Genomic DNA, 26917 nt, shown 5'->3' on the forward strand with positions numbered 1-26917 from the left:
CTATTTCCTCACTTTAGCTGAGGGAAGAGAGATCTTTAAAAGATTGCCGTAATATGAATATGCAGAGAAAAAATTAAAAGCAAAAGCACATGATATAATTTCATGGGGAAAATGGCATCTTACAAAGCAAATAAGAAAATTAGCCTCTAATACTTTACAACCCATGAAAATTTAGTTATTCTTCCCTGCAACCAAAATACCAGCCAAATATTGATTCTCTGCCCCACTTCCTGCACAATCGATATTAGAAAATGTTTAGATAGGCCCAGCACCAAGGCTCACACCTGTAATCCCAGCACTTTGAGAGGCCAAGGCAGGTGGATCGCTTGAGCTCAGGAGTTCGAGACCAGCCTGGACAACATAGCAAAATCCTGTCTCTACAAAAAATTAGCAGGGCGTAGTGTAGCACCTGTAGTCCCAGCTACTGGGGAAGCTGAGGTGGGAGGATAGCTTGAGCCTGGGAGGCAGAGGTTGCAGTGAGCCAAGACTGCACCACTGCACTCCAGCCTGGGTGACAGAGTGAGACCCTGTCTCAAAAAAAAAAAAAGTTTAAATAACTTAAATATAAGTGTGTTACAGAAAAGACGGGTTCTAGCTAAACAAAAGAAAATTCAGACCAAATAAAAAAGGGAGAAAAAAAGAATGTGTGAACTAAACGATACCACATAGTGGTTTAAAAAATATATCAATTAGTATAACTAGAAAGGGGCTTCTGAAATTCTTGAAAATAGTACCTGCATCAGAGGTCACAAACTTGTTGCCCATGGATTGCATCTTGTAAGCAGATGTGTTTTGTCTACCTACCCTACATTTTAAAAACTTTGAATTGGTTATCAGCATTCAGTCAAAAGATTTCACATAAAAATTTTATTTATATTGAAAAATCTGAACATGTGGCAACAATGAAGTCCCACTGTTTCATGGCAACAATTGGCCAGCAGTTCTCCACCCTTACCTGCACACTGGAAATCACATGGGAAGCTTTTAAAAAGATACCAACACCTCAGACCAACCCTTCAGTCATTCTGGGTAAAGGCCAATCATCTATATAATTCAAAGCTCCTAAGAGGGCTCTAATGTGCAGCCAGAGTTGAGACTCATGGGCCTAGAGTTTTATACTTGGCATATGCTCTTTAGCTATTCACAGTAGCCAAATGTACTGCACTATGCTTCCAGTTACAAAGGTAACTGAGAGTTGCAGCCCTATTTAAATATCTATGCCAAATCTTGTTTAAGCCACAAAGCTAAAGAAAAGACTGCTTAGAAAGGAGGGTCCAGTTAAGCAATATGAACTGTATTAACTACACATGATTCTAATCCAGCGTTTCTCAAAGCCTGGTCAGTAAACCACCTCCATTCAAATCTCGTGTTAAAAATGCACAAGTCTGGGCCATGTTCCAGACATTAAAAACTCCAAAGACGAGCTCCTTATGCACAGTAAACAAGTGTCAGTTTCTAAGAGGATGTTCAAGATTCTCTTCCCCGCCTCCTCCCACAACCACCTACCCACCGTCTGACCATGAAGAACACTAACATGTGTTGGAGCCACAGAATTTTTTCATTGAACAAATCCATGATCTCTTACATTTTCTCTCTAGCATCCAAAGTTGGCTTGCTCTCTTTGGACTGCTTTTCCTTTACAGTCACTCTTTGCTTCTGCTCTTGGCCTCTCTATTGTCCATGATTGACACATGTAAGACAAATTTGGTGCCTTGGTACTTAGAAAGATATAGACTTCTTGCCACCCAAATAGAGAAAAGGAGGCATGGTTAAGCCACCCAAGATCCCGTCTAGTCTACCTCAAGGGAAACCTTGAAGCTCACATATGGTACCATCAAGTTCTCAGATACTGAAGCAATAGTTCTCATGTGTAATCCACAAATTACATATTTCCATATCATTGAGCAACTGGATAACATGCTGATTCCTGAGTCTCACACAAAACCTACTGAATGAGTAAGAATCTCTGGCAAGTAGGATTCAGAAGCTGTACTTTCAACACACTGCCCCAGTGGTTCTTATGCAAGACAAGTGTGAAAACCACTAAGCTCTAGGTACAATAAAAAGAACACCATCTCTAGAGCTCCGTCATAAAATTCAGAGGGGCTAAGGGAAGTCACTGCCTAATATTCTTGGTTCTCATATCTCTCCTTTTCTGTCCACTCCCATACTGGTACAACTTACTCGGTTCAGCACAGACCATTTAAGATGACCAAGTATTCTGTTGTACTGTAATTCAAATTAATCAGCTATTAGGAGAAAAAGAAGTAAGAAATACTTAAGCCCCAACTGAATACTGGCATAGCGCTTAATACCATAAAAACACAGATTAGCTGCATGCCCAGAAAGCTTACATTTATTTGTCATACTCCTTCTATTTTAAATTAATCCTACAGAATAACCAGAAAATACCTCTCAGTGGAGTTCTAAGTTTCTCATATCCCTTTTGTGCTTTCATACACAGCTCATCAGTTGCCTCTTTAAGGCTGGATGATATTGCTAACCAACATGTGGCAAAGAAGGCTCTAAAACAGCATGACAATTTTATGCTTGACTCAGGTAATCATAGCTCTCTTGAGGGGAATATGCTCTTCAGGCTCACCTCTCCTCTGTTTCTGCCATCCACAATCCCCCTTGGAGGAACTTAAGGCTCTTATACACTCGATTACACTCTACTGATTTATAGTGCCAAACGGTCATTCACATAAGGGCTCTCCATAAACATTACCGGATTATGCCAATTCAGGTGACTGATTATGGACCTCTTAAGGTGCCATGTTATCTAAAGACAACCCTATGTATCCAATTCTTTTCAGCTTCTCAAACTAGTCTTCCTACCCACACCTTGCACCAATTGCCTTTTGAAACAAGACTGAAGTTAAAAGAACCAACTACAGGAAAAAATGAATTAACAGGTCAAACATTACAGATAATTAAAGGTCTAACAATTGCACATGGTGAAGACAATCAGAATTAAAATGAGTAACCCAAATTCTCTGCATCATAGAAAACTTCTTTTTACCATCATATAAACTGATGCTTCTTATACTTTAAGGTGCCTATAAATTACCTAGAAAATGTTTCTAAAATGCAGTTCTGACTCTGGCACTCTGAGATGGAGTCCAAGGTTCTGCATTCTTCACAGGTATGCTGATGCTGCGGTAGCTCTGCTACTCAATAGTGTGGTAGGGCAACAGCAGCATCACCTGGGAGCCTGTTAGACAAGAATCTTGAGCCCACACTAGACTAAGGAAAAAGATTCTGCACTTCATCAAGGTCCCCAAGTAATTAGGATGCACATTTTAGAGCAGCTGACACACCATTTTGTACTCACTGTGAATGACAATCACCTAGGACACTTTTAAAACCACTAGGCCTCATGGCAGAGATTCTGATTCATTTTGTCTAGGGTATTTGATTGTTCCCATGTTTGTCACTTTTTAAGCACACCCAGGTGGTTCTAATGAGCAGCCAGTGTTGGGAACCATTGAACTAAAAATACTTCCCTGAGCAGGGAGAAAATATGGAGTGACTGCTAGTTGGTAAGGAATTTCTTTGGGGATGATGAAGATGTTCTAAAATTGCTTATGGTGATGGTGGCATAACGCTGTGAATAGAGTAAAAGTCACTGAATCATACATTTTAAATGGGTCAGTCATATGTGAATTATATCTCCATAAAACTGTTACATAAAAATTTCAATTAAAAACTTCAACAGCTTCCCTATTTAAAAATAAGCCCCTCTTAACAACAACTAAATTGAATTATTTTCTATCCTGAACTCTAGCCCAAGAGTTTGAATTTCTTTCTAAAAAGGAGGAAGTGCAGATGTTTATCCAGAAATATTAACATCTGCTCATTTACTCTGCAGGCTCAATTCTAGTCAAGGCAATGGATAAAGAATAAACCCTTACATCACAAAGGACACCACTACTTAAAAAAAGAAAAGCATGTTTACCAATTTGGAAAGCTTTACTCTGCACACCTCAAGTTTTCATAGTATTTTCCAAAAAAAAAAATTTCCTTTTGCTTCCCTTAAAAATAAATCAGTTAATTCATTGTACCGCATTCTTCCAACTTGTATGTTTGAAGATATTCACAAAATATGTTAAGAAAAAAATATAAAATGCAAATCTTGACCTTGCTTAAAAAATTGCCTTAAACAATAATATCCTTGTAAAAATAAGAGATCACAAGTATCACTAAAAATTATAGGAAAGATCATGGTATATGAGATATACCATGACATAGACCATCCCATATACAGTATATGAGATACTACTTACTTATTATCAAAAAGAAAGCACTATAAATACAGGTAAGTAATAGACACTCCTCTGTATTTTGGAGACAAACTCTCTCACACGTCTGATACCTGCGGTGTCAAATACTGAAGACTAAAGGTGCTATAAGATCAATTCAGTGGTGGCTCACAACAAAAGCACCTCATTTCCTTTCCCTGTTTCATCACCGTAGCCCATGTAAGCCATCTTCCCCACATGAATCAACGCCCTTCTTTATGGTTCCATGCTGTCATTCTTTTGAAGCAAACACATTCTGAATGCCTCACTGAACAGAGTTCCTAGGGCAACATACACTGATTACATGCATCTTCTGAGTCCTCTGCTAACTCAGAGCCCCTCTCTTAAGAGATGGCTTCCTGGGTCCTTCAAGGCAATAGGTAAGGTCACCTTCACAAGGGAGTATGATTCTCTCCCTTGACCACAACCCCCCCAAGAAAATCCAGTGCATTGTAGTATTATTGCTGCTGCGTATATTTTATTTTTTTAAAACAATTCTACCTTATTACATTCTACAGATGACAAAGAAAAGACAAATCAACACTCCTAATTACTGACCTTGGCCTAAGTCACTCGGAAATAGCAGTCTCTTATTGCTTTTTATAGTAAGGCAGATTACCAACCTGCCTAACCTAAATCCCCTCTGCTTTAAGTATCTTTGTTAAAGGAAGTCTTCCATTTTCATAGTACTGTGAAGATGGTTACATACTCTAGAGCAAACAGAATAATCTAAGTTTTGGGTAAAAGATTTCAATTCCAAATTAGCAACCCTGAAACACACACTGGTGATACTCATCATGTTGTCAACTCTATCTCAATTCTCTGAGTCTTTGAAATGCTAACTTCCTGAGAGGTCAACACCCACAATCACTGTGTGCATATCCTGCTGAATTAAATAACTAATTCTTAATGGATTATCATGTCACAGTTAATAATTTCATTAAAAATTCATATTTGTTTAAGAAAAAAAATGAAAAGAGAAAAGGCTTACCTAATGGTATATATATTCTGAATATTCCTTTCCCCACCTTGTCCTTCCTTAAGAGCTTGCATTTGTAGTAACTTCATAATGGCTTTTATCAAGCCATGTGTATTTCTGTAAAGAAATATAGCATGTTAAATGTTATAGATAAAAAGTGAATATTCTAATAAGGTGCTTAATCCTATCATTTTAAAATAATTTTAATACTTGCCACCCAGATTAAACAGTAGCCACCCACAGGCACTCAACTCATTCTACAGTACAGCCCAAACCCATCCAACACATTTAAAGGAGAAGAAATGGAGCCAAAGAATCAAACCACAAACTTATCAATCATCTGCCTACATACTCTTGGGGGAAAATCAATCAGGAAAAAACAAACATTAGCCCACATAATTTCAAGCAGTGACCACATTGGTTACCCGCACCGAATGACCAAATCTTTCATTTATAAATATTAGCAGACCATGAAAAATAACCAAATATATGAAATGGATCAGCCACTCTAAAAAGTGGGCCAGGGAACCAATCAGAGCAAATAACTCCCATTAAAACAGAGCTAATAGAAAGGGAATAGCAATTTAAATTTTTTCCTTATTTTTGTAAGAGATAAGAGGATAAACATATCAAAAAGAAAAATAGGCTGCCTTTCTTAAAGAGCTCCCTGGAAAATAGAAAAAAAAATCTTAGAAACAAAAAACTCACTATTTGTTAAATTTAAAAAGTAATTTTTTTTTTTTTTTTTAGATGGAGTTTCATTTTTGTTGCCCAGCCTGGAATGCAACGGCATGATCTCAGCTCACTGCAACCTCCATCTCCTGGGTTCAAGTGATTCTCCTGCCTCAACCTCCCAAGTAGCTGGGATTACAGGCATGTGCCACCACACCTGGCTAATTTTGTATTTTTGGTAGACAGAGGTTTCACCATGGTGGTCAGGCTGGTCTCAAACTCCTGACCTCAGGTGACCCGCCTTCCTCAGCCTCCCAAAGTGCTGGGATTACAGGTGTGAGCCACTGTGCCCAGCCAAAAAGTAATTATTGTTTAATTATGCTTGTTAACATTTATTGAGCATTACCATAAGTTAAGCACTCTTCTAAGTTATTTTACTATGTCATTTACTATTCAGAACATAGTTGATTAGAAATCAATGTTAACTTTATTTTTGGGTTAGAACACTACTTGGACTTAATTAGGTATCATTTGTGGCATTTATGTGAGATGTTACTCAGTGTATTTTTTATGGCATTTAAAGTTTTCCAACTGACAAAAGGTTTGACCACTTAGTAGACCTGCACAATCCAATACAGTAACAGCCACATGTGGCTACTGAGCACTAGTAATATGGTTAGTCCAAATTCAGATGTTCTATAAGTACAAAATACATGCTAGATTTAAAAGACTTTGGGACACAAAAAAAGAATATTAAATACCATGTATAATTTTTTGTATTGATTACATGTTAAAATAATATTTTTGATATATTGGGTTACATAAAATATATTATTAAAATTAATATCTTCTATTTCTGGTTTTTTAATGTGGCTACTGGAAAATTCTAAATTACATATGTAGCTTGCCTTTGTGGCTAAAGTTGTATTTCTATTTCACAGCATTGCTATAGACACTCAAATGGTTTAGTGCCTAAATGGATTCTCTGGGGAGTATTGAGATTTCTTTTGCAGCTGAAGCATTCACAATCTACAATGGTATGTTTTCTCTTCCATATGGATCCTCTTAGGACCATGCAGTATAACTCATGGATGAATCTCTCATGACATATGTCACATGTCTATGGTTTCTCTCCTGTGTGGATCCTCTGGTGAACACAGAGGTACCAACACTTCATGAAGCCTTCTCCATTAAGATTCTATCTCCTATGTGTGTTCTCCAATGGATGTCAAATCGAGATTTGGCTTGCTCCCATGCTATACATTGGTACTGTGTCAATTCTATAGTACTTTGGCCCACAAAATGGCCAGTGAATCCCACTGTAACTCAGTGAAAATTAAAATGGAAATTTTTTTGTAAACTAGAATGAAGTGTATTGCCTTAAGAAGGTCTGACTGCATGGCATCTCCTTGAGGACCTCCTTGGTAACCAAGGTATGGCCTTGTCTTCTTCCTTTGGAACTGCTCACATTCTTCTGAGAAACTTCTCTATTGACACTGAATTTCTAGACTCCTCTTACTCCAGAGCTTAGGAAAAAGATACCTCAACATCCAGACTTTTAAAATAAATTCCTTCTTTGCAATTCTTCACAACATTTACTTTTTCAGAATCAGAACCTTTTTATAACTGAGAACTCTGGACTATAAGGACGAGTATCTCCCAGTATATCCTCCAGTTCTTCACAACCCTTCACTACACCTTCCTTTACAAAGACCTGGAGATCCCTCAACATAACTGCTCTATCACCAATTTATCAAGAACCTGTACCTAGTTACAAATGTCTGGACTCAGTCACAGGGTAGAGTTCATACAGCCTCCTCAGAAGTTCTATGGGATCTGACTCCTCCAAATATGTGATTTTTGTAAGCTAACTTACCAGGTCTCAGAGATGCAGTCCTGCAGCTATGACCCAGGCCTGTATCTAGATGTTATATGATGCCACGAAATATAAGATCTCATCATCACTAATTGGGTGAGCAATTCTGAGAATCCAGTATCTGACTAAAGCCTATCATAGGGAGTCTACTTTGGTCTGTCCTGGTGAAAGAGTCACTATATGTTTAGAAGTATTCTTGTCTTCTAGCCTTCGATGTCTATACAACTGAAAATCAGCTTTCAAGTCTGATTTAAGCTATTTATATGCTACTGAAGAAAGGCCAGGCTTCACCTAGCAATCTCGTAAGACCGCACTCTGAGCCTAATGATTAGTTGAAATGACCAGTGTTGATTGAATTTCTGACTGAATTTCTTCCAAAAAATGTGAATTAATTAAATAATCCTTTTTTGCATGTGAAACTATATTGGTTTTCCTTAATTATTTATTCATCATATGACCAGAGTTCTAGAGAAAACAGATAACAGATCTATGGTTTTTATGGTCTCCTCCCTTTTTATGAAAGCAGTGGAATCCAAGAGAAAAGAATAGACATCACATTTACTTTTAATTCCAAGGGATTCACAAATCACCAATGCTGATAAATGAACTCCAATTTTTTAAACTTTAAGTTAGGTCTCACTTACTCTTATCTGTGGATCCAGATTTTATTATGTAGATAACTGAGTCTATGCTGTATTTTCAGCAAGAGTGTAGCATGAGTAGATTATAATTTTTGAAAGATGATGGCATCAATCAAATAACATATAGAGAGCCATTCAAATGGTTACACATTTGCCTTAAATTTAATTGAAACTATCCCTCTCAACCCACTTGAAATAGACATTATGTATATTAATAAGTATTATGTTTAATAAATATTATTTACATATTTCAATTGGACTGAGAGGGATACTTTCAGGTTAATATTTATTTAAAACCCTACTTCAATTCGAATTAACTAGGGAATCTTGGGCAAGTCACTTAATGCCTAGGGATCTCAACATCCTCGTCTTTATAATCAAAAATCATAATAAGCCCATCTCTTATGTTGTTTTAAAAAAACAAAGAATAGTATGTTAGTAAATTACATGCTTTTTCAAAAAGTTGGGATAATTCAAAACTTATACTATAACATAAAGATAATAATGTTCTTCCCTCTTTACAGATGAAGCTGTGTAAGCACAGGCATCAGAGTTAATGAATGCTGAAGCCTGGAATTTGCCTAAAGCTAACTACAAAGTCACCCTAACTCCTAAAAATCTCCAGTATTTTCCATCTCTTATTGCAAAATCTGCTTTTCTTGTTTTCAAGCCTTTGTTATTCTGGATCTGAGATCTATTCCTGCAAAATGAAAATTATTGTTGAATTCTGTATGATTTCATAAAGAGGTTATAGTAATCTGAATCACGCTAAAACTCAAAATAGTGAATTAAAAGAAAACATAACCACTGGAGAAGCAAAAGTCAAAGAAAATTTCACTGGACTTACGTCTTCAAATTGAAAAAGCTTCCAAGTACTAAGCAAGCTTTCTGAAATAATTGCTGACAATTCTCAAAGGATAAAAAAAAATCCTATGACCTCTTAAATTTTATAAAACAAAAAAAATTATAAAATAAAAACAACTAGACTTGCATCATTTCTAATTTGGCATCAGCATTCTTATCTACAAACAACAAAACTGAGAGAAGCAATGCATGTGGATTTGTAAGAGAAAGGCTTATAAAACTCAGTAAGTCCAAACATCTTCCCCCAAAAAAGTGAGTAACATACGAGAACAAAAGAAATATTTTCACACAAAAAACTCGGAAAACTTTTCTTAAAGAGGTTCTCCAGTTAAATTAGAATGCATGATTGCACAGCCTTGTAACTATACTGAAAACACCGAATTATATACTTTGAAAGTGATTTTATAATATTTCAATTATATCTCAATAAGCTGTTATTTTTTTAAAAGATTAAAAAAATTGAAGAGGCCAGGCACAGAGGTTCATGCCTGTAAACCCAGCTACTCTGGTGGCTGGAAGCCAGAGGGTCACTTGAGGTCAGGAGTTTGAGACCAGCCTGAGCAACAGAGACAGATCCTATTTCTGTAAAAAAAAAAAAAAAAAAAAAAAAAAAAAAAACCTTAAAAAATAAACCAAGCATGATGGCGCACACTTGTAGTCCCAGCTACTCAGGAGGCTGAGGCAGGAGGATCACTTGAGCCCAGGAGTTTGAGATTACAGTGAGCTATGATCTCACCACAGCACTCACACCTGAATGACAGAAAGACATGTCTCAGGGAAGGAAAAGAAAGGGGAGGAGAGGGGAGGGAAGGGAAGGGGAGGGGAGGGAAGGGAGGGAGGGAGGGAGGGAAGGAGAGAGGGAGGAAGGGAGGGAGGGAGGGAGGAAGAAAGGAAGGAAGGAAGGAAGGAAGGAAGGAAGGAAGGAAGGAAGGAAGGAAGGAAGGAAGGAAGGAAGGAAGGAAGGAAGGAATGATTGAAGAAATAAAAAGTATGTAAACTACAAGTAATTTTGATGCATGAATATCAGAACATACAATCACTTTTCAAATGTGACTATAAAGATTAAAGCAAATTGTTCTGAAAGAATTCATGGTGAAAAAATGTAAAAAATAAAAAGAAAAACCTGTAACTAAAATTCCAGATAGTTTCAGCAAAGTCGGTAGGGAAGGTTTTCAGGGCAGAGAGAAAACAAAGTTAAGAGACAGTCTAAGATAAAATGTTTACAGCATACATGCCCACAAAATAAGAAAAGCAACAAAATAAAGCAGATCATAAAATAGGAAAATGAGCAGAGAACAGAGAAACACAAACCACAGAAGAATAAGATTCATAATACTCAGTGTTAAAGAGTAGGCAGGGGAAATAAGCACTTTCATGTTGATATGTTGGTTCAGCCTTTGTGCAGAGCAAATTGACAGCATCTATGAAAATTTTAAATGAACATACCCCTTTTCCCATAAATTCTGCTTCTATGACCCCATCCTACAGATATACCCTTACCTATACTCAGAAGAAGATATTCTTATAATCCCAGCACTTGGGGAGGCCCAAGGTGGGCGGATCGCTTGAGCTCAGGAATTTGAGACCATCCTGGGCAATATGGCAAAACTCCATCTCTACAAAAAATACAAAAATTGGCCAAGTGAGGTGGCATGAGTCTGTAGTCCCAGTTACTTGGGGGACTGAGGTGAGAGGATCACTTGAGCCCAGGAGGTTGGGGCTGCAGTGAGCCGTGATCACGCCACTGCACTCCAGCCTCGGTGACAAAGTGAGATCATCTCAAAAAAAAAAAAAAAAAAGAAGAAACTATACTGTATGTGTTATCTTTTAAAGAGGAAGAGAAAAAAAATACATGTTTGTCATTAGGAAAATGACTAAAATGTGACTCCTCTTAAACAGAATACAGCTGTTAACAAGGTTGCAAACTGATTTATGCATGTGACATGGAAAAATCACCATCACATATTATGTGGAAAAATGAAAGTTTTAAAACAAAATACATGTGAATGGAATATTCAATTCTAAAACACCTGGCATATGTACATATAATTTTTTTTATAGGTCTAGGAATGGGATTCCAATGTCACTGGAGTTAGTTGGTTCCTAATTCCATGTCAAAAAAATTTGACTTCAGGTTACCCTGGCTTTCTCCATATCCTAGCAGAAACCAAGACCAAGATGTGAAGGAAACTTTAAGACTCCCTATTAGCCCTGAGTCTTTCCAGTCCTGCCATTTCCTACTTTTCATCAGGGCTCAATAACAAAAGTGATTTTTAAGAAAAGAAAAAGATGACAAAAAGTAGTTTCACCACTTACTTCCATTACCTACAATTTCCACTGTTTGCACAACTTTCATTTTGTATTAGTTAAAAAATATTTATAATCTCAAAGTGTGAAAAAGACTTCTTTTCTTTTTTTTTTTTTTTTTTTTTTTTTTTTTTTTTTTTTTTTTTTTTTGAGACAGGGTCTTGCTCTGTCACCCAGGCTGGAGCACAGTGGTGCAATCATAGCTCACTATAGTTCACCACAGCCTCGACCTCTCGGGCTCTAGTGATGCTCGAACCTAAGCCTCCCAAGTATTTGGAGCTATAGGTGTGCATCACCATACCGGGCTAATTTTTTATTTTTTGTAAAGACAGAGTCTCACTGTGTTGCCTAGGCTGGTCTCAAACTCCTGGGCTCAAGCAATCCTTCTGCCTTGGCCTCTCAAAATGCTAGGATTAGAGGCGAGAGCCACCGTGCCTGGCCCAGTGAGGAAGGACTTCCTGAACACAAATGAAAAATTAAACCTGCTCTCCTAGAGAGACAGTATGAGGATAAATTGAAATAAACAATGAAACAACCATGGTGTCTTCCGCTTAGGACCTGTATTCAGTTACAATTTAGCACAGACACAAAAACATGTCATTTAATTTGAAAAAGCAGATTTCTGAGGAACACTTTCAGGGACTGGAATTAGACTTTTAGACTAGTAGACTGTATGAGTTTGAGGTACACAGGTACCCAGAAGAGTTAATTAACAAATCAAGGTAAAGACTTTAATCAGGGCAAAAAAGAGCTGATTAGATATTATGCCTAACTTATTCCTAGTATAATGCGTTCAGGGGATATCAACAAAAAAAGGCATATCCAGCTGCCTACTAGACATTTCCACTTCAGCATCTAAATTGTGCCTCATATTCAACACCTGGTCTTCTAATGTTCCGTATCTAAATGTAGAGAAAGCCAGAAATCAACGAGTCACCTTTGACATACCCCTTTCAGTCATCTACATATTCAATACACCACGAATGCTTCATCCCTTAAATATCACACAAATTCCTCTACTTCCCCCATCTCTAGTGCAAGCAACCATCACCTCTCACTCGACTACAGCAACAGCCACCTAATCTCTGTGTATCCCATCTAGGTGCCTACCCCAAACCCAATACTTTCAATTTTAATCTTCATACTGCACTCCAAATGGCCTTTTGTGGAATCACTAACACCCACTAGATAAAACACTTCAGTACATTCCTTCTCCACCCAGGATAAAGACCCAAATCATCGAGATTGTCAATTATGCCCTGCACTGTCTGACTCCCACCTACCTTCCCAGCTTCATTTCATACCACTCTCCCCTCACTCTTAGCATTCTTTCAGGTCATCTTAACAGCCATCCTCCTTCCCACAACAGGAACTTGGCACATGCTACCTCCTGTAACTGGAAAGTTCTACCCACTCCTGTTTGCCTAGACAACTTTCATTCACTCCTTAGTCTCATCTTAGGTGTCAATTCCTCAGGAAAGCCTTCTTTTACCACCATGACTAAGTCAAATTTCATATTAAAGGCATTCTCAACACAGTATACTTAGAATGTAGTTTCTGTAACTAGGCAATTATGGCAATCTCTCCATCGAAACCAAAAGCATCATGAGTACAATAACTATAATAACTATGTCTGCATTCCTCACCATGGCACAACAGCACCTAGCACAGAAATACAAGAGATGATACATATACTTGGGAGAGTATTAGGGAAAAGATTTAATGCATGCTGGGCTTAATACCTAGGTGGTGGGTTGATAGGTGCAGCAAACCACCATGGCACATGTTTACCTATGTAACACATCTGCACATCTTGCACATGTACCCCAGAACTTTTAAAAAATTAAATAATAAATAAATATATTCAATAAATATGTTTAACTGGCCGGCACAGTGGCTCACACCTGTTATCCCAGCACTTTGGGAGGCTGAGGCAGGCAGATCACCTGAGGTTGGGAGTTCAAGACCAGCCTGACCACCATGGAGAAACCCTGCTTCTACTGAAAATACAAGATTAGCCGGGGTGGTGGCACATGCCTGTAGTCCCAGCAACTCAGGAGACTGAGGCAGGAGAATCACTTGAACCCGGGAGGCAGAGGTTACAGTGAGCCGAGATCACACCAATGCACTCCAGCCTGGGCAACAAGAGCAAAACTCTGTCTCAAAAAAATACATACATACATACATATATATATATATATATATATGTATGTGTGTATATATATGTTTAATTAATAGATGGATGGATGGATACAGCTCAGGTACTATCTTGCTTGGCTCCAAAGGTAACCTCTGAAGGTATTTCTAGTTCTATAATTACATGACTTTATATATGCACATTGAAATTCATGTATCTGATCTCTAATATCAAAATTCATTATTTAGTTTTTTACAAAATAATATGAATGCTATTACTGGTTGTGTTTCTAAAAGGCCTTTCATTTAAGGGATCAGACATTTAGCAAACAGGATAACTGTAAATACTGGGACGATGAAATTCATGTAATATCCTTATATTATCAAGGAATGAATTCTATTGGGAAATGAAGTACTTTTTTGGTGGTGTTGTTTTGGAGATGATGTCCTGCTGTGTCACCCAGGCTGGAGTACATGATCTCAGCTCACTGCAACCTCTACCTCCTGGGTTCAAGAGATTCTCCTGCCTCAGCCTCCCAAGTAGCTGGGATTACAGGCGTGCACCACTACATCCAGCTAAATTTTTTTGTATTTTTAGTAGAGATGGGGTTTTGCCATGTTGGTCAGGCTGGTCTTGAGCTCCTTACCTCAGATGATCTACCCGCCTCAGCCTCCCAAAGTGCTGGGATTACAGGCATGAGCCACTCAGCTCAGACAGAAATGAAAGTAGTTTTTTTGTTGTTATGGTTTTTTTTTTTCATTTAACTTATCTTAATATACATTCCTACAACATTAAAACCAACTTAAGATTCCTGATGGAATAAGAAAAGTAAGAGAGAAATATTCAGATGTATGCAGAGATTTAACTACTATGAAGACTGCCCATGACATAACTAAATCTACCACCCTGCAAATTAATTCCTAAGAGATTCTTAGGAACATTAGATGGTTCCTACGACTTAATATAAGACGGAGACAAGAAGTTCTATTTGGAATATGCTGTTTCTTTCACTCCCCTCCATCTTAACTCACTTGTTGTATATGAAAATCACTGAATAGCAATAAGATTTGTGAAACTTTGTAAATTCCTCTCCCCTCTCTCAAGCTGCTTCTAAAGAGTGGATCCAAAAACAGCCTTAAAAATAGAGGAGAAGAGGACTGAAATACATCAAGTATGTTTAAATCCATAAGCTCATTATAATTATTTTATAAGAAAATGTAACTGGTCACCACTGAAAGGATGCTTTAAAAAATCATTATTTTGTCGGGAGGCTGAGGCAGGAGAATGGCGTAAACCCAGGAGGCGGAGCTTGCAGTGAGCTGAGATCCGGCCACTGCACTCCAGCCTGGGCGACAGAGCGAGACTCCATCTCAAAAAAAAAAAAAAAAAAAAAAATCATTATTTTGGAATTTAGTAAATGAAAGAATTACACATATATCCTGCCTTTCCTATATAAATTATACCTCTGGGTGACCAAACAGTAGATATGGGGAAGATTCTCTTTATAGAAGTATTTCAGGTAATAAGTGAAGAAAAAAAATGGAATTAGAATGTCACCATTTGAAATCCCTAATGAATTAATGGATCTAGTCATTGAGCATCAACAGCTGCTAACATCATCAAAAATCAGATACTATGTCCTCCTGAGAAAAGAACACAGTCCCACCTAAGAAAAAGTCTCCCCCAAACTCCCAGGGTTGTTTTGAGAATTAAGTGGGGAATTTTGGGTAAAGCTCTAAAGCATAAGGCAGGGCACACAGTTTATATTCAGGAAAGGCTAGTTTTATTCCTTAACCCTCTTCCCCTAGAAAACAAAGCAGTGGTTTTCTCTATTATTATTGCTGTTTAGAGAGATAATTTATAATTTAAAGAAAATACTCTGGGGATTGGGGGAAGTCAAGGCAGTATCCCATCATCACAATTAAACAATTATATTTGACACTGATTCTCTGTTCACTCAATCTCTCATCCTTCTATCTCTGTCCGAGAAACACAGATCTAATGTTAAGTCACTTGTATTTAAGCATAATTATGTTTCAAAGCTAGAGCTGAATAGCTGAGAAATACCTACTTGCATGTGGCTTTCCTCCAAATTCAGTCCCAGTGCAGAGGACTCATCAGGAATAGTATTCCAGTTTCCTGTCTGTTTTGGAAAATTACCACACCCTCTGCAATCATATGATTACTGTATAAGTGATCCTAGCACACATATGCTCACACAATGAAGACACAGTGAGTAGAGAGTTAAATTGTGTCCGCCCAAAAGATACATCTAAATCCCAACCCCCAGTACCTATGAATGTGACTTTATATGGAAATAGGGTCTTTGTAGATAAATTATCTTGGGATATCATCCTAGGTGGGTCGTAAATCCAATAACTGGTATCCTTACAGAGAAAGTGAAGGGATACTGTATTGGAGACACAGAGATACACAGATAAGTCAGCCATAAGGATACAGAGGTGGAGACTGAAGTTACAAAGCCACACAACAAGGAATGTCAAAGATTTCCATCCCACCAGAAGTTAGTAGAGAGGCATAGAACAAATTCCCCCACAGAGCCTCCAGAATGAATCAGTCCTGCTGACGCCTTGGTTTTTGGCTGCAAGGCATCATGAAATCATGAAATAATAAATTTCTGTTGTCTTAAGCCATCAAGTTTATCATCATGTGTTACAGTAGCACTAGAAAACTAACACTTGGAAGAGCTGACTGATCCAGCTCCAGGTCCTACCATTGGAAATCTGTAATTGTGGCCAGGAAATTCCAATCTCAGTCTGGCTGCCTCATATATGAAATGTTAAGCCAGGAGCAGGTGGTGCCCCATGAACTAGGAGGCAGAGAAAGTCTGCAGGAAGAAAGAAGAATGAAACACACAGTTTATATCCCATTTGTTTCTGAGGCCTAGGTGCATATTTATTCTTGGGTCCTATGAGATAGATACTCCTTTATCAAAAAAATTAATCCATTTTTGCTCACACTAGTTCAAGTGGATTTCTGTAACTGGTAGCCCAAAGAGGCCTAATACACTTAGGAAACTGCTGCTGAAAGCCTACAATAAAGATCAGCTGGAATAAGTCCTTTCTTGGGCAGGTGCCAGGAAAAGATGAATTTACTCAAGAACCATTAAAGAGAGCAAAGGAAACTTCAAAACTAAGCCACAGGCACAGTAGCAAGAGACAATGCAAAAAGGTGCCACAGTTTTCACTAGGCATAAGAGCCAAGACCCACATCTCATACAGACTGAGCATCTCTAATCAAAAAATCCAAAATCCTAAATGCTCCAAAATCCTAAATTTTGTGAGCACTGATGTGACACCACAAGTTGAAAATTCCACACCTGAAGTCATGTGACAGGCTACAGCCAAAACACAGTTAAAACTTTGTTTCATGCACAAAGTTATTTAAAATGTTGTACAAAATTACCTTCAGACTATCTGTATAAGGTGTACATGAATTATAAATGAATTTTGTGTTTAGACTTGGGTCTATCCAAGATATCTCATTATATATATGCAAATATCCCAAAATTCAAAAAATATTAAATCTGAAACACTTCTAGTCCCAAGCATTTCAGATAGGGGATATTTAGCTTGTAATGAGAGTGAGTATGGGTCAATGATGACATTGAAGATTCAAAAAAATTTTTTTAATTTTTAGTCAAGTTCTACCAACTATACTAACAAGAAAACACTCAGGCAAATTGCTTTTTGCTAGGTTAATATGGCACGATTACTACTGTGCATATGAATAACATGTATCAGATTCCTTTTGTTTGAGAATTATTTCATTACAACATTAAACACTGCTCATGTATGCTGGGTCTCTTTTTGAAAGACTACATATAATGCTTGGTTCTTTGCTTTCAAAATATACCAAACATGAGGTACAAGAATGTACCCATATTTCAGATATTTAGGGGTAGAATTAAAAGGGTTTGGGTTGAAGAGAATGACATAACATCCCAAGAGGGATGCATCCCTAGGTGTCATGGGAACAAATGTGGCTAAGTCCCTTTTTAACTGGAAAGGATTTCAGATCCCTGAACAAGATAATTCATCAGTCTTAAGCATAGTAAGTCATTAGCAAATAAGAGAATGATAAACACTAGAAAAACAATCATTGTCTAAATTCATTATAAAACTATATGAGAAAACCATAAAACTGTATAAGAAAGATAACCAGAGACAAGACGACAAGGACAAAATAAACAGTTCTGAGAAATCCATGCTTAAATGAATGACCAAAAAAAAAAAAAAATGCTTCTTTAAAATAAAATCTAAGAGATGTAATGTTACTGAGCTTTTGCGTAACAAAGTCCTTTGCACTCATTTGTCTTCTATGTAGCAAAAACGGCCTGATTTCTTCTGAAGCATTTTTCCATTATAAAAGTAACATGTGTTCAGCAGCCACTGTTCTTAAATCACCTAGAAACATCTTAGCATAAATACATGACTCTACAATGGAAGATTTTGTGACAAAGCCTTCAACCAGATCAACTAACTTAATAAAAAATAGGGCAGAATGTCCTAGATCAGAAAAGTGGCTGGAACCACTTTTGTGATTAGGAACGGAAAGTTGAGAGAAATTCTGGGATTTTCAAGGGGAAAAAAAACAGAATTGGGGAAGAAAAGGAAGAAGAACATCTAGAAATAAGCTAATAAGCTTAAAAGGAATATTTAGAAGACAAGATGGGGAAACAGACATGGACTAGCAATTCTGTCACTCTCTAATAAGAGTTAAATAAGCCATAATATCAATATAAATATAAACCTTGAAACCATGTCAAATTCAGGTAGTAATACTCTGACACCCCAGCTGCAGATTAAAATGTGCTGCCTTCCCTAAACCTTGGAGGAAACCTCATAAAGGCATCCTTCCTTGGTTCTTCCTCTCCTGCCAAATAAAATAAAGAGAAAGAAGCTAAATAATACAGAAAAGCTTCAATAATATAACAAGATATGAATACAGTTGCTAGCTATTTCCTACATAAGAAAGCAATTAAGTTTCCCAAGGAACAGGGTCATCAATAAAAGACTCTGAGAGACAAGAATTTTCTCCATAAATCATCCTAAATCTTAACTCCAAATGATTCTCAGAATCATTTTTAACCACTGAACCTTCATCAACCCATGATCAAAGACTCACTGGATCCAACAGAGTTCCTCAGGACCCACTACAAGAATTTTTAATATCCTATGCTAAATTTCATTAAAAGGCAGACTTAGAAGTCTCAGAAAATACACTTTAATTTCCCACACTTTAACACACTTTATATTCCCAAATACCTTGAATGCAGGTCCCTTCCATGTTTAAAAGCACATAAGGCATACAAATGAAGTGCTAGCCTAGTTTATCCAGAGTATAACCTTCCTACCAAGCACATTAAGACAAGAAATGGGGGAAGCAGTTGAGGTGAAATTACAGGCTGTCATGACACCTCAATACCAAAACTGAATACCTGGTTCTGCAGGAGAGCAAGATTTTTTATTCACAATCCTGTTACTAAGCAACTGTAACAATGGTTGTAACAATAAGCCTTCTAGAAGCCAGCACAGTTCAGGGGAAAAAAATTCTAAGGAAAGAAAAATGGAAAATTCCTTGCTTTGGGACTCTTTATTTCAGGATACAGTCAATGTAAAAACAAAAACAAACAAAACCAAAACCAACCTAAACTCAAAACAATTCCTGAAAGGTCTACAAAACTATATGCTACTATATATCTTGCACTTTATTTTCAGTTTCACTTCATTTCAAAATTCACATTCGACTGGTGATAATGATTTCCTTACTGTGTTTCTTTTGTGGTCCCCTTCTTTCCTTCACCCTCCCTAGGGAATAATTTTTTTTTCAAATTTCCTTACTGATGAAAAGAACATTTTAAGGCTCTTAAATCCATTTCTTTGTTTACAGAAGCTATAAAAACTAGTTTACAATTGTTTCATGTTGCCTCAGCTTTGAACAGAGAACACTCTAGGACATGAAACTACTCCTTTGAAGAGAACAGTCTCTCAAGCACAGCCAGACCCTTTCCCAGACACTCCCTGAAGTTTAGACAACCAGAGCATTGCAAATGTCAAGTCTTTTTCAAAGTTAGACTATACAATGTAACCCGCTCTAAGCCACTGTTTCTCAAACTGTGGGCTTGGATTCAGGTGGGAGGGGGGCTTCCAGACATGTTCCAAGGGAATTCTATCGACTAGACTTTCACAGGACGAAGGAGCCAGTTATAAGGCTGGAAGAGATGGGCACACCTACTTTTCCTTCCATCTTTCTTTCATGCTTTCAAAATCTGCTCTAAATGCCGAGAAAACTCAATAACCTACATTCTCTAAACATCTATTCTATAGAAGGCTGTTTCTCACTATTGGCTTTTTCTATCCACCCCCCTCTTGCTTTCTCAGTTCCTGAAGGATAGTAGGCTAGAAGATAAATAGGCAAGATGGAAAGATAAAGTTTTAGAATTATTTTTCTAAAGCAAAGATAAGCAATCACGGTGTGTCTCAGTTCCCAAAGTACCTTTAGATTCCAATAAGCCTCTAATTAAAGAGAAGTCAGACACAAGCAGAAATTTAAATAATGGAAACTGAAGACCCAAAGTGTCTCACCCAAAGTCATTCCCTGCATTGATTGATTGATTGATTGATTGATTGAGACAGAGTCTCACTCTGTTGTCCAGGCTGCAGCGCAGTAGTACGATCTTGGCTCACTGCAACCTCTGCCTCCGGGTTCAAGCAATTCTCCTGCCTCAGCCTCCTGAGTAGCTGGGACTATAGGCAGGTGTCACCAAGCCCAGCTAATTTTTTTGTATTTTTAGTAGAGACGGGGTTACACTTTGTTGGCCAGGCTGGTCTCCAACTCCTGACCTCAAGCGATGAGCCTGCCTCAGTCTCCCAAAGTGCTGGGATTATGGGCATGAGCCACCACGCCTGGCCCATTCTTGCCTTTATGTCCCAAAGACACAGATGGTTTTCTGTCTCAGAAGATTCCCTGAGGTTCATTTTGGAGGAGGAGGAGGCTATCTGAGTCTCCTGTTCTTAATTAGCTTATTTCTTAAAATGGATTCTCATTTTGTTGGGTTTTTTTTTTTTTAAACATAAATGGTACAAAGTATAGTCTTTGTAATCACTACATACCACAAAGTTCTGCTACTTGAAAATAAAGCAAATGAAGAAAATTATGTTTTCTGTCATATAAGAAATTATTATATCCACTGGCAACAATAAGGAAAACATAGCACTTATATATTTTATGATCGAATTGATTCAAAAATTAAACTGGTTAGCTTCAGCATCTACTCTCTACATCTCCCTGTGGATGACAATTTAGACAATATGAACATTCTCAGATAAGAAATTTTGTTTAAAATGTCCAGCATCCTTCCACTGTTAAAATTCCTATATTTGCTTACTATAAAATTCAAGGCTTTCTTCCATATGTTGGCCAAATAGCCAAAGAACCTTAAAAATTTATGGTCACCTATATGTGTAAGATTAATAACTGAAGCACTGTCTATTGTAAAGGATTAGAAATAATAGGAAATTGCTAATTATGGCTCATCCACACAATGGAATATTACACAGCTAGAAAAAAATAGAAAGCTGTTTATATATTTTATAGAATGAGCTCTGAAACGGTTGGGATGTTTGCCCCCTCCAAATCTTAGATTGACATATGATTCTAAATGTTGGAGATAAGGCCTGGTAGGAGGTGACTGAATCACGGGGGCAGATCCCTTATGAATGATTTAGCACTATCCCCCCGGTGATAAGTGAGTTCGTGCTCAGTGAGTTCACATGAGATCTGGTTGTTTAAAAGAATCGTGGACCTCCCCCTCTCTCTCTTGCTCTTGGCTCTTGCCATGTGACATTCCTGCTCCCACTTTGCTTCCACTATGACTATAAGCTTCCTGAAGCCCTTGCCAGAAGCAGATACCGGCACCATGCTTCCTGTCAGCCTGTAGAACCGTAAGCCAAAATAAACCACTTTTCTTTATAAATTACCCAACCTTAGGTATTTCTTTATAGCAATGCAAGAACAGCCTAATACAAGCTCCAAGATACATTTTTTCACTGAAAATGCAAAACAAAGATTACTATATAATAGGCTACTATTTCTGTTTGTTAAGTAAGGAAAATATACATGTAAATATACACACACGCATTTTTTCTATTATATGCTGCATATAATATAATAAGACCTACTAACACTTTGTCTTCCACAGTGGAAAAAACAAAAACAAAAAAACACAGATACTGGGATAAGACAAACGCTTTGCCTAAAATATCCAATGTGAATTATTATTATCTATTCAAAAAAACACATTTTTTTTTTCTTTTTTGAGACGGAGTCTTGCTCTGTCACCCAGGCTGGAGTACAGTGAAGCGATTTCAGCTTAGGCTCAAGCAACCTCCACCTCCTGGGTTCGAGCAATTCTCCTGCCTCAGCCTCCCGATAGCTGGGACTACGGGCATGTGTCACCACGCCCGGCTAATTTTCATATTTTTATGAAAAAAGTAGAGATAGCGTTTCACCATGTTGGCCAGGCTGGTCTCAAACTCCTGACCTCAAGAGATCCGCCTGCCTTGGCCTCCCAAAGTGTTGGGATTACAGTCATGAGTCACCGCACCCCGCCCAAAAAACACATTTTTAAATTTAAAAATAACTAAGGTTACCCACAAATTACAATATGCAGAAATGACAGGATAATTCACTATCCACAAAGTTTATACTTTGCAATTTACAATAGGGATGAAGAATTAATACTGATGCGTGAAATCTCACAGCAGAATAATTTTCTAAGATTATCTTCTAGAATAAAAGGTATAATCTAACCTGCTCTAATTATACCTTAAATACAGAGAAGATACTACATTGGCCCCATGAGCTGCTGATACTTTAACTTATGAATATAAATAGTACAACTACACAATGCAATTAGATTTTACATTTGCAGATTTTTAAGGCATTTGAAAACATTTGGGGCGGGGGGCAACAAATACCATACCTGTATTTCACAAATAAAAAAGGTAAGGTAACATCTAGGTGGCTTGCTTAAGATCAACCAGTACATAAGAAAAAGACAGACACATAAAAAGCTTAACTTTTCAAAATTCTCCTCAAAACTACTTTTTTAATTGGTATACAACAGAATCCTTCTAAAATTTTTGTGAATGTGTGCAGAAACAGAAAGACAGAGAGAAAGTAGTAAGTTTTCAGCCATGATCAAACCTTCACTTATTCAGAAATATCTGGGCAACTACTAAGTGTCAAAGAGTGTGCCAGATACCAAAATACAGGTTTAAAAATAATACACACAGGCACATATTGTGAAACAACAAGTAGTGCAGCAGAGAAGTGGGAAGTGTCTGGACAGGAAAGAGGACATCGGAGCACAGCCTGAAAGGATAATAAAGATGATGTCAGACAGAGGTCTCGAACTCCTGACCTCAGATGATCCACCTGCATCAGCCTCCCAAAGTGCTAGGATTACAGGACTTACACCGCATCCGGCATCTTTCCACAAATTGATAATTACAGCTGTACTCCATCTCCACTGAAGGCAGGGAAAAAACTTAAGTACTCAGCCCGATGATACTGTAATAAAGGTGAGTGAAAAACACTAGAAAAACAAGCAGCTCCACAGAGGAGAAGGGAGGCTTGGTGAGAGGTGAGTAAAGGGGGCAAAAGCCCAAATGATTCGAAGCAGTCAAAAATTAGGACATACAGATCAAGACAATTTCTTGAAGCAAAGAGTAACAACTCTTTTTCAGGGAGTATTTTATAACAGAGGCTCACTGGTTCAAACATGGTCCTGTTTGACCATCTCTGAATGGATCCCTCTTATTCCTTATTATCCCATTACCTCAGCCTGTAAATGGACTAAATACAGTCATACCAAACAAATTCAAAGAACAAAATATTATTAACTTGGAATAATCAAGGGGAAGACATCCCTAAATCACAAAATATTTGAGAAATAAGTGCCATTATTTTCTAATGCACTAATGCCAAGGGCTGGCCAAGTAATGTCACTACAATGTATAAACTATACCACTGTGGAAGAATCATTGCTTATGGACAATCTTCTTTCTTAAAATGTCAGGAATCGGGGGGGTGCCCAAGATGGCCAAATAGGAACAGGTCCAGCTCCAGCTCCCACCGTGAGTGACACAGAAGACGGGTGATTTCTGCATTTTCAACTGAGGAACCAGGTTCATCTCACTGGGGCGTGTTGGACAGTCAGTGCTGGTCAGCGGGTGCAGCTGAACCAGGGGGTGCAGCCCGACCAGCGAGAGCTGAAGCAGGGCGAGGCATTGCCTCACATGGGAAGCGCAAGGGGGAAGGGAATTCCTTTTCCTAGCCAAGGGAAACTGAGACACACAACACCTGGAAAATCAGGTAACTCCCACCCTTATACTGCGCCTTACCAAGGGTCTTAGAAAACGGCACACTAGGAGATTATAAACCACACCTGACCCAGAGGGTCCCACGCCCACAGAGCCTCCCTCATTGCTAGCACAGCAGTCTGAGATCTAATTGTAAGGTGGCAGCGAGGCTGCGGGAAGGGCTCCTGCCATTGCTGAGGCTTAAATAGGTAAACAAAGCACCCAGGAAGCTCGAATTGGGTGGAGCCCACCGCAGCTCAAGGAGGCCTGCCTGCCTCTATAGACTCCACCTCTGGGGACAGGGCATAGCTAAACAAAAAGCAGCAGAAACCTCGGCAGATGTAAATGTCCCTGTCTGACAGCTTTGAAGAGAGCAGTGGTTCTCCCAGCATGGAGGTTGAGATCTGAGAACGGACAGACTGCCTGCTCAAGTTGGTCGTACCCTGAGTAGCCTAACTGGGAGACATCCCCCACTAGGTGCAGACCAACACCTCACACCTCACACTGCTGGGTACACCTCTGAGACGAAGCTTCCAGAGTAAGAATCAGACACCAACACTCGCTTTTTAGCAATATTCTATCTTCTGCAGCCTCTGCTGCTGATACCCAGGCTAACAGGGTCTGAAGTGGACCTCAAGCAAACTCCAACAGACCTACAGCTGAGGGTGCTGACTGTTAGAAGGAAAACTAACAAACAGAAAGGACACCCACACAAAAACGCCATCAGTACGTCACCATCATCAAAGAACAAAGGCAGATAAAACCACAAGGATGGGGAAAAAGCAGTGAAGAAAAGCTAGAAATTCAAAAAATCAGCACGCATCTCACCCTCCAAAGGAACGCAGCTCATCGCCAGCAACGGAACAAAGCTGGACGGAGAATGACTTTGATGAGTTGAGAGAAGAAGGCTTCAGTCAATCAAACTTCTCAGAGCTAAAGGAGGAACTACGTAACCAGTGCAAAGAAACTAAAAACCTTCAAAAAAGAATGGATGAATGGATAACTAGAATAATCAATGCAGACAAGACCTTAAAAGAACTGATAGAGATGAAAACCATGACACAAGAACTATGTGACAAATGCACAAGCTTCAGTAACTGACTCGATCAACTGGAAGAAAGAGTATCAGTGATTGAAGATAAAATGAATGAAATGAAGCGAGAAGTGTAGAGAAAAAAGAGTAAAAAACAAATGAACAAAGCCTCCAAGAAATATGGGATTACATGAAAAGACCAAATCTATGTCTGATTGGTGTGCCTGAAAGTGAGGGGGAAAATAGAACCAAGTTGGAAAACACTCTGCAGGATGTCATCCAGGAGAACTTCCCCAACCTAGTAAGGCAGGCCAACATTCAAATTCAGGAAATACAGAGAACGCCACAAAGACACTCCTTGAGAAGAGCAACTCCAAGACACATAATTGTCAGATTCACCAAAGTTGAAATGAAGGAAAAAATGTTAAGGGCAGCCAGAGAGAAAGGATGGGTTACACACAAAGGGAAGCCCATCAGAATAACAGCAGATCTCTCGGCAGAAACTCTACAAGCCAGAAGAGAGTGGGGGCCAATAGACAACATTCTTAAAGAAAAGAATTTTCAACCCAGAATTTCATATCCAGCCAAGAAGAAATAAAATCCTTTACAGATAAGCAAATGCTTAGAGATTGTCACCACCAGGCCTGCCCTACAAGAGATCCTGAAGGAAGCACTAAACATGGAAAGGAAAAACTGGTACCAGCCATTGCAAAAATATGCCAAAATGTAAAGACCATAGATGTTAGGAAGCAACTGCATCAACTAACGAGCAAAATAACCATAAAATATCATAATGACAGGATCAAGTTCACATATAACAATATTAACCTTAAATGTAAATGGATTAAATGGTCCAATTAAAAGACATAGACTGGAAAATTGGATAAAGAGTCAAGACCCATCACTTTGCTGTATTCAGGAGACCCATCTCACATGCAGAGACACATATAGGCTCAAAATACAGCAATGGAGGAAGATCTACCAAGCAAATGGAAAACCAAAAAAGCAGGGGTTGCAATCCTAGTCTCTGATAAAACAGACTTTAAACCATCAAAGATCAAAAGAGACAAAGAAGGCCATTACATAATGGTAAAGCAATCAATTCAATAGGAAGAGCTAACTATCATAAATATATATGCACCCAATATAGGAGCACCCAGATTCATAAAGCAAGTCCTTAGAGACTTACAAAGAGACTTAGACTCCCATACAATAATAATGGGAGATTATAAGACCCCACTATCAACATTAGACAGATCAACGAGACAGAAAGTTAACAAGGATATCCAGGAATTGAACTCATCTCTGCACCAAGCGGACCTAATAGACATCTACAAAACTCTCCACCCCAAATAAACAGAATATACATTCTTCTCAGCACCACATCGCACTTATTCCAAAATTGACCACACAGTTGGAAGTAAAGCACTCCTCAGCAAATGTACAAGAACAGAAATTATAACAAACTGTCTCTCAGACCACACTGCAATCAAACTAGAATTCAAGACTAAGAAACTCAATCAAAACCACTCAACTACATGGAAACTGAACAACCTGCTCCTGAATGACTACTGGGTACATAACAAAATGAAGGCAGAAATAAAGATGTTCTTTGAAACCAATGAGAACAAAGATACAACATACCAGCATCTCTGGGACACATTTAAAGCAGTGTGGAGAGGGAAATTTATAGCACTAAATGCCCACAATAGAAATCTG

At 38.2% G+C, this 26917-nt stretch overlaps 1 protein-coding gene across 11 annotated transcripts in view; it reads right to left on the bottom strand.

Moving 5' to 3' along the window:
• The window catches only part of FOCAD (focadhesin), a 312387-nt gene that overhangs the window by 243247 nt on the left and 42223 nt on the right, over nucleotides 1-26917 (bottom strand). For 9 of the 11 annotated variants that reach the window (XM_050761318.1, XM_050761319.1, XM_050761315.1 and 6 more), the window contains one exon: nucleotides 5293-5397. In XM_050761318.1, coding sequence (XP_050617275.1) covers nucleotides 5293-5397 — 105 coding nt within the window. Of the gene's footprint in view, nucleotides 1-5292; nucleotides 5398-26917 lie in introns of those variants that run through there. The other 2 variants (XM_050761323.1, XM_050761324.1) reach the window with 2 other exon arrangements.

Source organism: Macaca thibetana, chromosome 15 (assembly GCF_024542745.1).
Source record: "Macaca thibetana thibetana isolate TM-01 chromosome 15, ASM2454274v1, whole genome shotgun sequence".
Lineage (NCBI taxonomy): Eukaryota > Metazoa > Chordata > Mammalia > Primates > Cercopithecidae > Macaca > Macaca thibetana.